The following is a 16,937-nucleotide window of genomic DNA, read 5'->3' on the forward strand; positions in this document are numbered from 1 at the left end:
TATTGTTCCATTCTCTGTCAAGAAGATCCCACAGTAGTTCAGTAATGTTGAGTTGCGCACTCTGTGGAGGCCAGCCCATGACTGATAGTGATCCACTGTGTGTTCTTTTATCTGGGTATCCTTTATTGCATTGGCAGGGAGTTTAGAATCATTGTCATAATGAAAAATGAAGCTTTTGCCAATGAGATGTTTTCCAGGTGGTAGAACTGATGGTACTTTTCTGGGTTCATAACTCCATCAATTTTGACAAGATCATTACCATGATCACTTGCAGCCCCAAACCATGACATACTCCAAAAAGACCCGTTGTCACTGATCGTCAGCCTTTTCTCTGTTTTCCCTCTTCCCTATGAATGGCTTCTTGACAGCCACCCTTCCACTGAGACCATTTCTGACGAGGCTTCAGTAAACAGTAGATGGATCAACGGAAGGGACAGATGTAGATTTCTTAAAGAAATTACTATCAAATACTGTTCATCTGCTGTGGATAGATTTTAAGGTGTGCTACTTCTTCTGCCCTCAATTGGTTCAGTTTCCTCAAATTACAAGCTATGTACACCATCCTAAAATATCTCACATTTTGGAAAATGTTATTTTTTTTGCATGTTATCTTTGGCATTTTTCATTTAGCTAAAGCCAAATTATGTATTTTTGCTACAGGCTGCTGGCAACAAAGTGCCTAAAGATACAATTTCAAAAGGATTCTTTGCCAAGTTGTCTGTAATACTTATAGACTTGTTCATCCCTTGAGTTAGGTGCCTGTTTTATGGTTGAATGATTCATAGGTCAGTTTTAAATGACTTTAAAAAATGAAACATTCCTCTGAAAATGGTCAGGTACAAGGACTGGACTGAAAATGACTGAAAAAGCAGTCATTGTCCAAAGAATAACTTTAAAAATGACAAGATAGTCTGGTTTCTTGGAAGCAAAATATAAAGAAATTAGGGGTGGCTTAAGACTTCCACTCAGTACTGTAGATCAACAATTTAAGAATAGAAGTTCTCATTGTGAAAATGATATAATTACAACTATTGTATATCACCTCACTTATTTTGTGAAAACACTAACCAGCTTCATTTAGACCTTGTATAATTAAGTTCAGACATATACATTAAAACTAAACTTAAAAAAAAATACAGATACCACTCTTATAAAACAAAGGGGTTTACCATTCTAACCTGCTTTTCACTGAACAATGGAAAGACCATCCTTCTTTGCAATTATAATGACATCAAATGGCGCATCCCATGGGTTTGTTTATCTTCTTTATCCAAAACAATTTTTCAACTTGGCACTTGCCAGGATCTTTAAATGCCGTTTCTAAAGCGCTTAGTCGACCCTAATAACTGAGAAGGGATTAAGAATATTAATATTGCATTCTAAATCCTTGTTATCGTGTTCTTAACACAAAAAGAGCAAATCCAAGCAAGTGTTTTATTTCAATATAATGAAAGTGATTGTGGCAAAGTGTCTACTTAGAAAGAAGCGGGGCAAAAAGGGAGGATCATGAAGCGATCACTAAAAAGGCCAAGATACAAACACAAAGAAAAATAACAATCGGGGTCAAAAGAGATTAAATTGTTGTTGTTGTTGCTCAATGGGGCTCAGGGGATAAGGGTGGGCAGGAGGTCATGTTTCCTTGTCATCTTAAAAAGCGATTTCTATTCCGCATAGGACACAATAAACCATAATAACAGAAAAAAACTCATCAATAACGGCAACATGTCCACAATCCTCCCATAGCGCCGCGTATTTAAAATCATTGCTGTGTTTTTGTCAAAGCCCTCTGGTGAAGAATATCCACTTGAATTAACACTTAAGTCATTAAAGGAGAAACACATTGCAAATTGTATGAAATATGAAAGGCTGATACCAAATTACCCAAAAGCAAACCATCTGACAAAGCTCCGAAAATTGATTCCTGATAAATTTGCAAGAAAATTATGCATTCGTTCTCTTGTTTGGTTGTTCTGTTAACTTGTTTTTGCCATTTCGCAATACACTTTGCGTGATTGAAATAATGTTATTAATGACACACAAGTTCAATAATGTTATAAACGACACATGATTCCTGAAATGGAAAGCAATTAAGATTTAATGCCTCTGTGATGCGGGCTCTTATCCAAAATGTCTGCACAAAATAAAAGCATTTTCCTTTTCATTCTGACTGTCACTCTCACTCCATTCTTTTCTCTCCTCTTGCCAGTCACGATTTATTCCACAGGAAACAAATTACAGGCAAATCACAAGCGACAGCAATAACTCAATGACAGATTTCAAGAGAAGCAATATGTCAAGATAGAGGATGTATTTGTAAGGATAAAATGAACTTGGGCCATAATATGCACCTTTTGAGAACAAAATAATTTTCCTTGATGACTTGCAGTTGGTCGTCAATTGCAAGTTCATTTTTTCCAAAAGCAATTTCAACTCAAGTGATGATGTTGATGAAATTGTAGCCCCTATCAAAACACTTCTAAAAGTTAATACAGGTTGGCGAATGTGTAATGCATGTGGAGTGTAACGTCGGTCATCCATTACACATGCGGCGCATTTTCGACAAGCACTGCACAACGTGCGGCGTTAACCTCCGCATCAAACTTCAATCCGCGTCGTCACCCCTCTAACCTCCCCTCCAACATTTGAACCTGAGTAGATAGCTGTGAAAACGCGGTCCATTCAGCAATTATTCACAGAGTCTTGGACTAATGGTGCTCTGAATGCACAGACACAGCAAATGTAGGGAGTTAGTGGACCAGCAGTAATGGCCCCATGCAGAGCATGCGTTTTTCTGTGTGTGTGTGTGTGTAGCGAGGTTTTTGGGGGGAAGGGGGCAGGCATCATCTATAACAGATTCACAACAAGCTCAAACATGTCTAATTCTGAATCCAGATTACAACTGCAGAGGACAGCTCACTCCCCCCTTCTCCACCCCTCACTCTCACTCTCTGCGTCTCTTCTTCTCCTTCTTCTCCCTCTCGGTCACTCCTGCCTTCATATAAGGCAGATGAAAACATAACCTGTCACATTCCATCCCATTAAACCAGCAACAAACCATGTGGTCTACTCACATGGAGGAGCTAGGAAAGGCAGCGAGATAGACAGAGGGAGCAGTGCATCTGGGTTCGCACAGAAGTGATGAATTATTCACAATCTTTATGATAATGTCGTTTTAATGTAAGAAACACTGAAAGATATGCAGATATGAGACACGCCGTGCAAAGTGGCATGCTCACTATAAGCTTACACCACGCACGACAGGAATTAGAAATATATTTATAACCATCCATACTGCGCATACTGTACTCAAATATAAAATGTGTAATTATCCTCTGCAGTACCTAACGCATTAGAGCACTCACACTGAGCCCCCAAATCTCTCCTGTGCTTTTTTTTTTTTCAAGAGAAGTACATCAGCTGCCATTTGATGTCAGGCAGAGCAGGGTAATGACAGTGCACTCACTTGTGCAGTCATTAGCCCCGCTTAATGCTGGGAATTAACACAAATTAAGTGAAGTTAAGTACATGCATTAGGGGAGCTTGTTTGGGGAGAGCTTTTCACTTTTTCTGCGTAGAGCTGGCTTATTTCTGGGATGTTGAGCAAAAAGGCTGCACGGAAAGAGAGACACAAAAGTGAAGTGCAAACATCCTCCTTCAGCTTACAGCATACAGGTCAAAACTCACTGACTGATTAGCAGTGTTAATGGAGCTCTAAGGACACCTAGTGGTCATGTTAACACCACCAATGCATAATCTCTGCAGCGAACACTGTGTCTTTTAAACTGGCGATTTCATAATTATATTCCTCTGTGTAATTTTGCACAAATTTTGTTATAAAACCTCAAGTTGCTATGTTGATCTAATGTATGATAGTCAGCAGAGCAACTGTGAAAGCAATGAAGCTTTTTATTTAAATGTTTCCCGTTGCAGTAAGGAGTTTTTACTTCACATATTTATGCCTTATGTGGCTTATTCAGACTGGTGTTTTTGTTGACTGTGGCACCACTAGATTATGCCAACAGGAAAACAGGAAGAATATATTTTAATGCTCCACTGAGCTAACATCATAAACACAAAGTGGAGTGGGTTCATTACAACACAGGAGATTTGCACGTTAGAGACGAAACTGCTGTGGGCTTTTCGAAAAGAGGCTAACATGATGAAACTGACAATCTCTGAAATCCATTTGGACCGTATTCAAGATTATATCTTTATCTGAGCGACTGCAGATTATTGTCCACAGAGAGGTGTGCTAAAGCTGGATTATCCACTTGTTGGGGATGCATCTGACCCGATGGACGCGGCATGCCAGCCTCACACGCCCTTACATCTGTGTGTTTTTTCTACTTGTTTGCAAAAGATGAGATGGCATTCAAAATGACACCAAAACCTCTCATCCTCAGATTACCATGGTTAGTGATCCGCATATAAAAAAAATGAAGTCTCAATCATTATATATGCATTTGAGAGGAAGGCACGACATGTGCCCCCCCCAAAAAACGGCCTAATTTACATCAGAGGCAGTTCAGTTTAAAGTGCTGCTTGTATTAACTAATAGTAATTTATTAAAACATACAAAAATCCCACGATTTAGATACACATAGATTATTGTTGTCATTAATTTCACACCAGGACATAAAAACACACAACAGCAATGGCCGCCATATGTGTTCACCTCGTGTTCCACCTCTTCTGATTCCTACTGGGGTGGAAGTCTACCGCCATTTGGGAATCTGGAATACAACAAGTGTAAACAAACTTTTAGTTTACTCTGAGTTCTTTTTAAAAGTTTTCCATCAGGAAAAATAAGGAGAAAAAAAAATCAGATATACACTGTTTTTTTTCTTTTACCAACCTGCTGTCTTGTTCTTGTTGTCTGTTCCCAGCAGTGGTCGGAATGTTGCTTCCTGTTCTTCGGTTGTGTCTGAAGTAAATATCAGTTTGGCCACTTCGAGCAACATTACTGTGTTTGTGCTTCTTACCTGGGTGGGGAGTTAATACAGGCGTAATATTAGATATCACTGAAACGTCTATCATTCTTACTGCGACAGAGCACAAAGGAGAACAGCTAATCTCTATATAACAAGTTACATATGGCAGCTGAAAACAAGGCATTTTTACATCAAGAAGAAAAAGAAACCCAATTCCAAGATTCCAAGACGTTAGGAAACTGTGTAAAACTAAAAACCGATTACAACAATTTACAAACCCCATAAACCAATAATTTTATTTACCGCAGAACACAGTAAATATCTCAAATGTTTAACCCTTGTATGGTGTTCGGGTCTGTGAGACCCGTGTTCAGTTTTTTCCAAAAGAAAAATTAAACAATTAATTATTTTTTCACGTGTAAATGTGTTGTGTCTTTCCACTCACTCCACTTGATTATAACTGATTTATTTATAACATTTTATATAAAAGAAAAACGAGAAGCACATTAATTCATAAATGTGATCTAACAAAGGGAAAAAATTAACCATGTTTGCTGTTCATATGTCTTGTAATTGGGATGAAGTAAACATCTGTTGAGTAATTTAACATAAAATTGTTTGATAGTGTTAATTTGGAAAGCCAAAACTCTAGCGGGTCCACCAGACCCATGAACACTGGCTGAGTAACAAAAATACGAACACCACACAAGGGTTAAACTGAGAAAATTAAAAATTTTAAGGAAAAATGTTTTCAAATTTTGAAGGTGATAGGAGCAACACCTCTGACAAAAGATAATTGGTAGAAAGGCGATAAAAGGCTGGAAAAAGTAAGTGGTACTAAGAAAAAACAGATGGAGGAACATTTTGCAACAGTTTTCTACAAAAAAAACTCAACACAAAATTAAGAAGACTTTTAATATCTCATCGTCTACTGTACATAATATCAACAAAAAATTCTGAAATTCCAGAGAAATCTCTGTGCGCAACAGATAAGACTGAAAATATTGGATGTCTGTGATCTTCGGGCCCTCGGGTAGCACTGCATTAAAAACGGACATGATTATATCATGGAAATCACTGCATGGGCTTAGGAATCCTTCCTGAAATCATTGACTGTGAACACAGTTCACTCCGCCATCCGCAAATGCAGATCCAAGCTCTATCACACAAACAAGAATCCATTTGTGAACATGAGCCGTCTTCTCTGGGCCGAAGCTCTTTTAAAATGAACCGAGGCAAATTATAAAACTGTTCTGTGGTCAGAGGAATCCAGATTTTGCATTCTTTTTAGAAAGCAAGGATGAAAAATCCTCCAGAGTAAGGAGGGGAAAGACAATCAACACTCAGTTCAAAAGCCTCCATACCGGTTTTAGAGCAACATATGCACCTATCCAGACATCTTTTCAGCAAGACAATGCTAAACCACATACTGAACCTATTACAACAGCACAGCTTCATAGTAGAAGATGTAGTGCTGAACTAGCCAGCCTGCTGTCCAGACGTTTCACCAATCGAAAAGATCTGGTGCACCATAAAACCAAAAATCAAACAGCTCAGCAGATCCAGGACTATTCAGCAATATATTTGTCTCCCAAATGTCAAGCAAGTGATGTAGACATCAGTTCCCAGATGTTTATAGACTGTTGTTAAAAGAAGACCGACTGCTACACAGTGGTAAACATGGACCTGTCCCAACATTTTTAAATTGTGTTGCTGCCATCAAATTGAAGAGAATCTTTTTCTTGAATGGTACATTTTCTTATTTTAAAACTCTGATGTGTTTTCTGTGATCACATTTTATTCTATTTAGACTTTACACAGCATCCCAACTTTTTTGGATTTGGGTTTGTATGTTATACTCACATTTGTATGTGTAATGGTCTTCGTCTATGTTATTTTGCAGGACATTGTGCCCGTGCATCACATTCTGCGGCCCTCCGCTTACACTCATTACTCTTAGAGTGGGGTTGTGGGGCACGAGCAGTCCAGGAAGGTTAACTTCACTTGTAGGAAGGAGAGCTCCGGGATGATGGGAGTATGGCTTTAAAAAACAAGGAGGGAATAAGGAAAATGGACATAATTCTCCAGGACAGAACTGATGTGAAGCATAACATGCAAACATGATCTATTAAGTGCATCTAAGTTCCTCACTAGTATATGTATTCTAACATAAAACATTTTTTCTCCACTTTTCTATCTCTGCTGCTGTCCACGGTCCATGCAATGTGTCCACTACACCCTACACACTTGCCAGGGGACTGGGGATTAGATTGCTTGCTGTTCCACATATGTAAGCATCTTATAGGCCAACAGTAATTACTACGCATAAATAACAACATTTACATTCAAGCAAAGCAGCTACAGGCACAGATTGAAAGTGATAACTCAGATGGCATTCATGAGAGTCAACAGAGGGAGGGCTGCATTTGTGTTTTTAATGAGAAAACCCAGGATCTCTGCTCATTTCCATACTTACGTCTAACAAGCAGAGGGGGGTCGTGTTGACCTGGCTAATAGGGGGTAAATCCACTGGTGCATTATCGGCCGGGCACATTTCATCTAATCAGCAGGATGATGCTAGCAGGCTTAGACCGCTTTTAATTCAGTGCTGCGGGAGAATTACTGTCCCGGTTTCTCATTACATGAACATTAAATCAGTCATACTAATATCAGTCATACTATTCAGGGTGGCTGTGGTTTGGATGTTGGCATTTTGACTCTTCCAGCTGGACTACATCTTTCATGATAAGGCCCATTATGCTATTTTGCATACACAGTGTCTTCATTTGTACATTTGTAATTCAGTCAGAATTAAAATTCAACTAAAGTACAGTAGGAGAGGATAGGGGTTCGTATCTCAGCTATACGCTAACATTACATGTATTTGTTAAAATTTCCAAAGACTGAGGTCAAGAGTGTTTCCCACCTCTCTTAGAAACAAAACAGAGGGAAATTGGAGTTTTGCTGGCTCAAAGCAAGAGTTAAAATGTATCTTAAACATAATCTTTGGAAGAAAAAATTACTGTGTAACATTTAACAGGTGTGACGACCCTACGCATTGGATCGAGCATGCATTTGTACAGTTCTCACTGATGAATCAGCATTGAGGAGTTCCACCCTGGTTCTTTCCTCCAGAGTGATGTCCACACCATCCAGGACCTGCAGCTGGGGCAGGCGAAGCACCACTGCTGGTCTGTGGACAGAATTGCGTGCCACCTGAAAAACAAAACAAAACAAAACAAAAAGACAAACAAATGTTTGGTTAAACAGTCTGGCTATCAACCACTCCTCAGAAATATTAATTCTGGAGATGAGCCCAGTCTGCTTTGAGGCATCTGGGATAAATATGATGCTATGTGGCTCCCAGTGTATTTACCATGTTCCCAGCAGCTATTCCAGTGACCCAGCTGACAGCAGCACATAGGTCCCTTCCCAGCTGAGGGCACCCTGTATGCCAGGCTATACACCCAGCCTGTACAGCCACAGAACTGCCTGTTCCTGCAGGACACTTCTGCTTTGATGAGGTTGTGAGTGCATGCCAATGGATGTCCATTGAAAAAGGAGGAGACAGACTTTGGCTAGGGAACATAGCTAAAGGATCTCATGCGGTCAACAGCAGGAGGTATTGTCTCCAGGGTGGCTGTTGGCCTCTACCCCCTGGCAGGATTAACCCCACTACCACCACCACCCCCACCGCATGGGAACAGAAGGGGGATGAGATCGAGCAGTAAAGAGGCTACCGCAGCTGAGCATTACCCAGTGGACAATAGACAGGCCCTGGGCTGCAGGCACTGCTAAGGCCTGCATGAGCTCCAGATGGGTGATGTAACAGGGCCAATAGCACACAGCCATTTGGTCAACGAATTTGTCTCTGATGCCAGCCAGTTTGAGGCACAGCAGACGGTCCATCGTGTAATCACTTAATTTGGAACCTCGGAATTACCCTGTGTTAGCGTATCGGATTGTGAAAATGAGAACTCGGCGTGCTTTTGATCATTTGTTCAAGAGATCGTGAGTTCAAGATATGTTCTGTGACTGACAGCAAGTGGATGCAAATAAAGACAGAACCCACCCAATGGACAAACTGCCTATAAAACTTGTTAATACTCACAGGATTGCCAACAACAGAGAGCTCCTTCAGTGAGGGAAGAGTTTCTAATTTGTCAAGCTCTGCGATGTCCTGCAAAGAAGTAGAGAGGCAAAGATTATTTCAAAGTTCTTTTTTACTCATAACCCCTCATTTAGCTGTTCCTTGCTATGTGTTGATAACAGAGGCATTTGCATCAGGGCTGAACCTTTCATAATTTTGGTGTGGGCAGGATGGAAGCAGCTGATGGGAGAGATTACATGTGTGAGCCCTCATTAATCTCATGAGAGACTTTGGGCACGCAACAGGCCATGGGGATGTTTTCTCTCATTCCCAGCTTTATACTCGAACTTGGCTGTGATTCAAAGACGCCCCCACTGTGAGGAATAACGCTCTGGATGATTGCTTTATTTCTATGTCTTAATTGAATGCGTGAAAACATTAAGGAAGTGATGGGAAGAAGGAACCGGCAACAAAAGTGCAAATCACTCGCTCTGTGTGAGGAGATGCAGCCCGAGAAGCTGATTACACGTTGTCCTGATTGTTCCCCTGATTCTTTATACACACGGCCGTGACCTTCAATCAAACTTGATTCTCCTTAATGCGACCCCTTGCATGCCACAGTGGGTAGTAATGACTCATGATTACTATACTTCAAGTCTTACTTTGCAAATGCAGGGAAAAGTAATACTGCTGCACAGTGAACAAAATACATCTGACACATGTGAACCAATCAGTAAAAGTTGGTAGTAAATCGCAAAACTGCACAAAAGATGGCTGTGACCTCGGCGGTGACCTCAAGAAATCACGGCGTTCTGAGTTATTCATGCAGTTTAATTGAATATGCCGTTTCATTAAAATTGTGAATATAAACATTTTTTTAAAATCTAGCATGCGAGGAGGCTGCTACTACTACCTCTGCTGAAGCTGAATACCTGCAGCTTGTTCATGTCGAGGGAGAGCTTGCGAAGCTCAATCAGAGGATCGAGATGGTTCAGCTCCCGGATCCGGTTCTGTGCCAGGTGCAGCTCTAGGAGGAGAGCCTGGGCTGCGAAAGAGTTCTTGGTCAGAGTTTTAATCCGGTTTCTGTTCAACACAAGCTCTCTGAGTTGGTGAAGCCCTTCCAAGCCTTCCACTTGGTTTATCTCATTGCCTGTTGAGAGACCAAACTTTAGAAAATCAAAACGAACAGACATCCCAAACAGTACCCTAATATTTCTATATACTAACTACTAGAGTAAATTGCACACCCTGAAGAATATAAAAGGCAGAATTTTAGGCCCATATAAACACTTCTTGGGTATTTCTTGCTTGACTCGGCTGTAAACAGTGCTGAAATTACAAACCAAGCTTCCAAAGGTTTCTAAGAAAGAAAAGTAGGGTTGGCTTTGTGGGACAAATCACCCCAGCAAAGCAAAACTCAATCAAAAGCCATCAAAAGCTGTTGAAAAGAAAGTCAATCATTCTTTTCTTTGCGTCTCATCCCCCACCTGGCCTTAGGTCTATTGGGGAGACTTTGCTCTTTGCGCTTGCCTTTTCACAGCCTCTGTATAGTACACTTTTAAACGGCTTGCAGAGAAAAGGGTGGCAACGTCAACCATACATACCTTCAAGGAAGAGTGCTTTAAGATTGGTGAGCCTGCTGAGCTGCAGATTGGCCATATTGGAGATGCCATTGTGACTCAAATGAAGCACCTCCAGGCTTCCCATCAGTGGCTCCAGGCTGCCAGTGGGCCCAGTATCCCTTAAACGCAGTTAGAGAAAGGCCGTTTGAAATCTCGGTGGTTAAACGAGCACCTCGTTGTCCCTCCCGCTGCCACGTCTAACTGGTCAGACCTCACAGGTGCAGACCACATCAAGGCAATCACAGTCTGGCTAAACAAATGGATGGCTCTCACAGCACTACATTGTGTAGTGGTTCTGCACAACAAATATTTCATCTAATGTTTATATTAATCTACAGACTAAATAGGTTTTAATTGTTTAGTTTATTGTAGTCTTTACCTCAAAGGAAATGCCCCATTTTAAATGCTTACTTTTTTTATATATTAAAAAAGAATTTCTCTGACTGAAACTCTGACTATAAATAAATTCATCATAGTTTGCCAGCAGCTTCTGTTAAATTTAAGGCAGCTCACACATTGGCTGGTCAGTGCTGCCCCCTCATGGTTAGACTGCACAAAACTCTATTGAAATACTTTTAAAAGAAGCTTGTTTTTGCACAAAACCCATAAATAAAACTACACTAGATTACCTGCTGGCTTTAGATGTGCTCTGTTGGCTGTAGCCACTGGAGTGCACTTTGCTGTATAGTATCTGTCTGCTTGTCAGATGAGTCTGAGTCTTCTGCCTGGGCAGAATTGACTCTATGTGGTTATAGTTGAGACACAGAGCCTGTAAACAATACAACATAAATAATTTATTTGAACATGATGCATTTCCAGCCAGTGTATTACAGTGTACTGGCATTTGGTGCACTGTGTACTTTGATGTTGGGCAGGTGGATGAGGCCTGAGAAGGATGTGAGGTTGCTATGGTCTAAGTTGATGCAGCGCACATTACGGAAGAGTTCTGGTGGAGACAGATCAACTATCCTGTGAGAAAAAAATATATTTTTAAGGCTTTATCTTTCTTTATAATCTGTTTTATTACAACACTGTTATTACCTAATGGAACAGGCCTGAAGGTTTAGGAGTGTGATTTCTGTGTAGTTTGAGTGGCCCAGCTTCTCTGCCACTGTGTCGGTGGTCAGTCTTCCCATAAACATATTCTTTGCGCTCTCACACTCACTTGCTTCCTAGAGAAAACAGCAGAAAAGAAGAGCAATTACAAAATACTGGAAACAACCACTGTAATATGACTTTTTAAGCTCATACCACTGCAATTCCATCCAGAGCTTTGAGGAAGGGGAGATGAAACACTACATATATTCGATAGTTTTCCAGTTTCTCCACTAAAGGGTTCCCACAGAGATCCAGGATTAGGAGGTTTGTCAATCCCTGAAAAGCAAAATGGTCACATAAGCTCACATAGTAAAATGAATTTAAATTAAATTCTACTCTACTTATTTCACCTTCTCATCCATTTTTAAATGTTAACTAGATGCTCACTTTCAGACAGTAGATGTCTCTTGATGTAGAGATCTGGTTGCTGCCGATGTAAAGTTCAAGGAGAGACCGAAGTCTCTGGATGCCATGAAGAGAAGCAATACAGTTGTTCTCAGCTGACAGAAAAGACAAGCTGGACAGCCCGTCGAGAGTTGAGACGTCCAGACTGGTTAGCCGATTCCCATCTACACTCAGTTTATTTAGGCAATGGAGTCGTGTGAGGCCTGAGGAAACAGTGACCAAATACAGACATGGAAACAATGACGGCACTGTGTGATTTCTCCTTGGGAAGCGGAGAGTGCGACTGACCACTGAGTGTGCAAATACTGTTGTTGTTTAGGGACAGTTCTTCCAGCTTCAGGCAGTTGTCCAGACCCTCGACTTTTGAGATCTCGTTATCATTAAAGGAGGCCCAGCGCAGGTTCACCAGCTTACTTAGATTGATCATCTTGGAAATCCTCTTGTTGTCAAGGTTCAGGGTGGTGATCTGGTCAGCAATTTGGTAGACACAAAAGGTAACGAAGATCAACATCATCCCACCTAGTACCGCTCCTAAAAACGTCTTTACTGAGAAGCCCACATGCTGAAGCTCACTTTTGCAGTCCAGTCTTGGTCCAGTTCTTTACCAAGACCCCAGGGTGATGGACTCAAATGATACAGGAGCTGGGCTGTTGACAGCAGACTAAGAGTGCGGGGACGGTCACTCTTGGTACGCGAGTGTGCCAGAAGAGACGCCTACGAGCAGTGTCAACGAGTCTGATTGAATTACCATACTTCACTTAAAACATTTACTTTAATCCATCAATTTTGGATTTGTTCATTTAAACAACGTCTCTTTACATAGATCAGCTCAACCAAATAAAATCTAGTATATAAGAAGGAATATTGACAAAATCTTCACCTGGTTAATTTTGGACCCAGCTGCCATCTGAACAGCTTCAGCAGCCTCCTCCTCTGCTACCAGCACATCATCCAGGTGTGTGAGGTTCATGAGATGGCCTAGTATGGTCATTCTGACTGCCTCGGGCTGGAAGAAGGGAAACATCTTCACTCAGTCACTTCTACAATTTGAGGCCACTTTCAGTGGTATAGTTTGAAACATAGACTCAGATTCATATTTTTAACATATATATTCTGAGCATATACATAGTATTACTATTGCTGAGGTTCAACCTTGAATATTTCGAGTTATTTTTTCTATTTGATCACAGCACACACCCTGTTCCAAGGATTGTATCGGGTGTCCAGTTTCAGCAGAGCAGGTGTGTGTTTTCTGAGCACAGCTGTATCCTCTCTGACCTTGGTCAGCTTGTTCCAGCGCACATCGAGTTGTTTGAGCTGTCCCAGCCCCCGCAGACCTTCCAGAGTCACCAGGTGGTTAAAGCTAGCGTCCAAAAACTCAAGATTTGGCTGTAGTTTAGGTAAGAGAGCAGGTGAGAGTTCCACTTTATGGCTATGCAGCCACTATTCAGTTTCACAAATAATAGAGAGGGACATCATAAAAGAAGCATTCTTTGACTTAAACACACTCTTAAGTGTTATCTTAACATTATTTTGTATTACCATGTGAGAAATGTCATCAAGGTGCGTGAACTCATTGAAGCTGACAGTAAGATGCCTTAGAGCCGTGAGGCTGGAAATCTCCTTTATGTTGCTCAGGCTGTTGCCATGAAGGTTAAGCACCTGGAGATTCAATGCAACAATGATGGTTCAAACTGAAATGAAACTGCTTCATATTCAACCTCTTATTTAAAACGGCAGTGTCAGGGCTCTGTGTGCGGGCAGGCAGAGAGGAGGATCCAAATGCAGGACTCGGAAAACGGAATGCAACTCAAAAACCTCAGCTTTATTGCTGGCCAGAAAACAAAACATGAAGTGAGGACTGAACACCGAAACCAAAAACACACAGGCATAATCTGAGGGTACGACACGACACTGGGCATGGGAAAACACAGGGCTTAAATACACAGGGTAGTAATGAGGAAATGGGCCACAGAAGGGAGACACAGCTGGGAGAGATCAGGGCTAACGAGACATGGGGAACAAAGCTGCACACACTAACATAAGACAAAGTCTTTCACAATAAAACAGGAAACATGAATCACAACTCAGAGACATGGACTCAACACAGAGACAGAAAATGAAACATGGAACTGAACTATACATGAAACCACCATTCCTAAAACATGGATAATAGAAACATGAAACTCTAATAATGATAATAATGATAATAATAATAATAATAATAATAATAATGATAATAATAATAATAATAATAATAATAATAATAATAAACATCACAACAAGAGAATGAGAAACAATCCAAAACACCAAGATAACTGAAACACAAAATACCAGAGAAACAAAGAATAATCCATGATGCAAAAGTGAACCAAAACATAATAAACTCAAAATACTGGGTCCAACGGACCCAGAACCGTGACAGGCAGAGCACTTACTGTGATTTGACTGAGGACATTGGCTCGGGCAACACTAAGCAGAATTTTATCATCCAAGCTCAATAACTTGGGCTGAGGTTTAAGAACAGGTTCCCTGTTGAGGACTTCTTTGTCCAGAGCAACATCATTGGAAGGATCTCTGTCTGTGCTATGGCTCAGCAGTGTAGGTTTGTCTTTGTCCTAGACAAGGCAAATCAAAATGTTTACAACATGTACTGCCAACAGATGCATTTTTTTAACTTCTTTTTTAAAATTAATATTATAATTAATAAATATGACGTCTAGATAGATAGGTGGGGAGCAACCAACACATACTCATCATAATTCATGCACAGAAACATAACCTGCACAAACAATTGCACTTTCATGTTTCTAAACTCTTAGTTTAGTTTAGTTTCCCACATGAAAACAAACCCATCAAATCAAGGGATGTAGCGCGAAAACTGCAGCTCAGCTGTCTGATCTCCAACCTCAATAAAAAATGTCCTTCATCTATTTAGAGGCTTCCAACCGATGCAGCTAACTCTTAGAAATGATGACAGCGGATATTTTAGATCTGTCACAGGCAGCAGATGAATAACCTGGTCTGTACAGACAAAAGTAAACACATTACATGTCAATAATTGAAGATCCAAAAGTCAAACTCCAGATCTGCCCTCATTTTTTCTGAATAGGAACTTTAAGTGCTTGATCTATGGCATCCAATTCACGATGAATGCGTTGAAGGTAAGCTGAGGTTCAGTACCTTGCCCACGAAAAACATGGGCATCACCAAATTTGTGATTACTAAATAACCTGCACTTCCTAAATCACAGGGATTGAAACTGAGATTTAGGCATGTTATCGCTTTAAATAATGCAGCAATTTTTCAATATTTAAATATTAAAAGATGAAGAAACACCGCCATTGAGAACAATTGTGTTTCATCTGTAACAGTCAAAGGAATGTATGCAATAATTTACCTGAGTGATGTATTCATAATATATGATGTATTCGGGCAGGACAAGCTCGTGGTCAAACACAAACCACTGCCTTCGGCGGGGACTGGACTCAAGATCAGTGTGTGTTTTCTTGGAGCCAGGTCTTTCTGAATGAAAAGGACACAGAGATGTAAAAATAATTGGGAGTGAAGAAATAAGCAACAACAATTACAAAAAAGGCAACTGCTGTTGTTCCTTTTAATTCAGTGAATACCTTCACTCATTGCAGATCTGTGCTTTGTCTCCACACTGCGATACACAGAGTAAACTCCAGGATAATTGCTTCTGTCCACCGGTTCTCCATCTCGGATGGGCATGCTTCTACCCACGAACACTTTGGAAACATTGACCTGACCTACAAGCAAAAGAGCATTAGCAGTTTAGCTTCTAAAAAAACAGCATAAAAACATAATGAAATGAATGAAATCTGTAAAATGACCTCACCGTGCCTGAAGGGAATCGTATCCATGCTGTGTTTAGTGTGACCTTGGCTGGTCTGGCGAAGTGTGTACTCAATTCTGGACTGCTCGTTCAAACTCAGGCTATTGGAAAAAGGTATAGCACCCTCTTTTCCCATGGCCTAATTTAGAGAGTCATCGCGTAAAAAAGTGAAAGCGTGAGAATAACACAAGTCAAGCATATTCTTCTGTAACCCTAATGTGGTTACCTCTCCATACAGACACAAATCAGGCACACATAAAGTTTCACACAAATATAAATTTCCCTCATTTTAGTATTCATTGCAATCTGCTCCATAAATGAGCGTGATAATTTCTTTTTGCACATATCGTTTACTGCACTGTGTACAAGTGTGCAGGCGTTGAGTGATAAACTGTCTAATGTGTGGCTAATTAGCTTCAATTACTCCCCTAATTGTTAGTAGAATAAATGTGTGTGATAGGAGCTTGTGCATCCTTTCTGGTAGCACACATACCTTCTGCTGCTCTGTTGTTTTGAAGCCTTCCTGGAGAATCTGCAAAGTTTCATCCTTCTCACATTTTTCAGGGTCAACTATGTAGAATAAATACTCCAGCTGACGTCTGTAATTCCTGCTTAGAAAGAATAGAGTTACAGTATGAAGCTTAACATAGTCGTTAAAATCTGCTCATCATCTGTTTCGTGCCTTACTGGGAAGATAAATCTTCGCTGGCTAGCAAACGGTGAATCTTGTCCTCAAAGCAAAGTCTCAGTGCACTATTGTGGATGCGGATAACTCTATTCACCCTAATATCAGTGATGCCATACGTTTTGTAGTCTGATGGAGAGAAGCGGGAAAGTAGGAGGTCACAACAAGAAGTAAACCTGTCGGTCAGAGCAAAAGAGAAAAGAAGGAGAGTATATTTCCCATTTGTTACTGTGAATTGCATAGTGGT

At 40.6% G+C, this 16,937-nt stretch overlaps 1 protein-coding gene across 3 annotated transcripts in view; it reads right to left on the reverse strand.

Moving 5' to 3' along the window:
- Nucleotides 1–4,529: 4,529 nt before the first annotated feature.
- lrrc9 (leucine rich repeat containing 9) overlaps nt 4,530–16,937 on the reverse strand; it is a 30,932-nt gene continuing 18,524 nt past the window's right edge. For 2 of the 3 annotated variants that reach the window (XM_026151028.1, XM_026151026.1), the window contains exons 11-33: nt 16,693–16,866; nt 16,499–16,616; nt 16,009–16,144; nt 15,779–15,919; nt 15,547–15,671; nt 14,585–14,764; nt 13,689–13,808; nt 13,344–13,535; nt 13,027–13,152; nt 12,720–12,860; nt 12,435–12,612; nt 12,129–12,349; nt 11,895–12,017; nt 11,685–11,815; nt 11,504–11,612; nt 11,273–11,412; nt 10,626–10,762; nt 9,954–10,171; nt 9,043–9,111; nt 8,022–8,147; nt 6,795–6,972; nt 4,856–4,982; nt 4,530–4,733 (exon numbers count right to left, since the gene is read on the reverse strand). In XM_026151028.1, the coding sequence (XP_026006813.1) occupies nt 4,700–4,733; nt 4,856–4,982; nt 6,795–6,972; nt 8,022–8,147; nt 9,043–9,111; nt 9,954–10,171; nt 10,626–10,762; nt 11,273–11,412; nt 11,504–11,612; nt 11,685–11,815; nt 11,895–12,017; nt 12,129–12,349; nt 12,435–12,612; nt 12,720–12,860; nt 13,027–13,152; nt 13,344–13,535; nt 13,689–13,808; nt 14,585–14,764; nt 15,547–15,671; nt 15,779–15,919; nt 16,009–16,144; nt 16,499–16,616; nt 16,693–16,866 (3,244 nt within the window). In that variant the 3' untranslated portion in view covers nt 4,530–4,699. The remainder of the gene's footprint in view (nt 4,734–4,855; nt 4,983–6,794; nt 6,973–8,021; nt 8,148–9,042; nt 9,112–9,953; nt 10,172–10,625; nt 10,763–11,272; nt 11,413–11,503; nt 11,613–11,684; nt 11,816–11,894; nt 12,018–12,128; nt 12,350–12,434; nt 12,613–12,719; nt 12,861–13,026; nt 13,153–13,343; nt 13,536–13,688; nt 13,809–14,584; nt 14,765–15,546; nt 15,672–15,778; nt 15,920–16,008; nt 16,145–16,498; nt 16,617–16,692; nt 16,867–16,937) is intronic. The other variant, XM_026151027.1, reaches the window with a different exon arrangement.

This window comes from Astatotilapia calliptera, chromosome 19 (assembly GCF_900246225.1).
Source record: "Astatotilapia calliptera chromosome 19, fAstCal1.2, whole genome shotgun sequence".
Lineage (NCBI taxonomy): Eukaryota > Metazoa > Chordata > Actinopteri > Cichliformes > Cichlidae > Astatotilapia > Astatotilapia calliptera.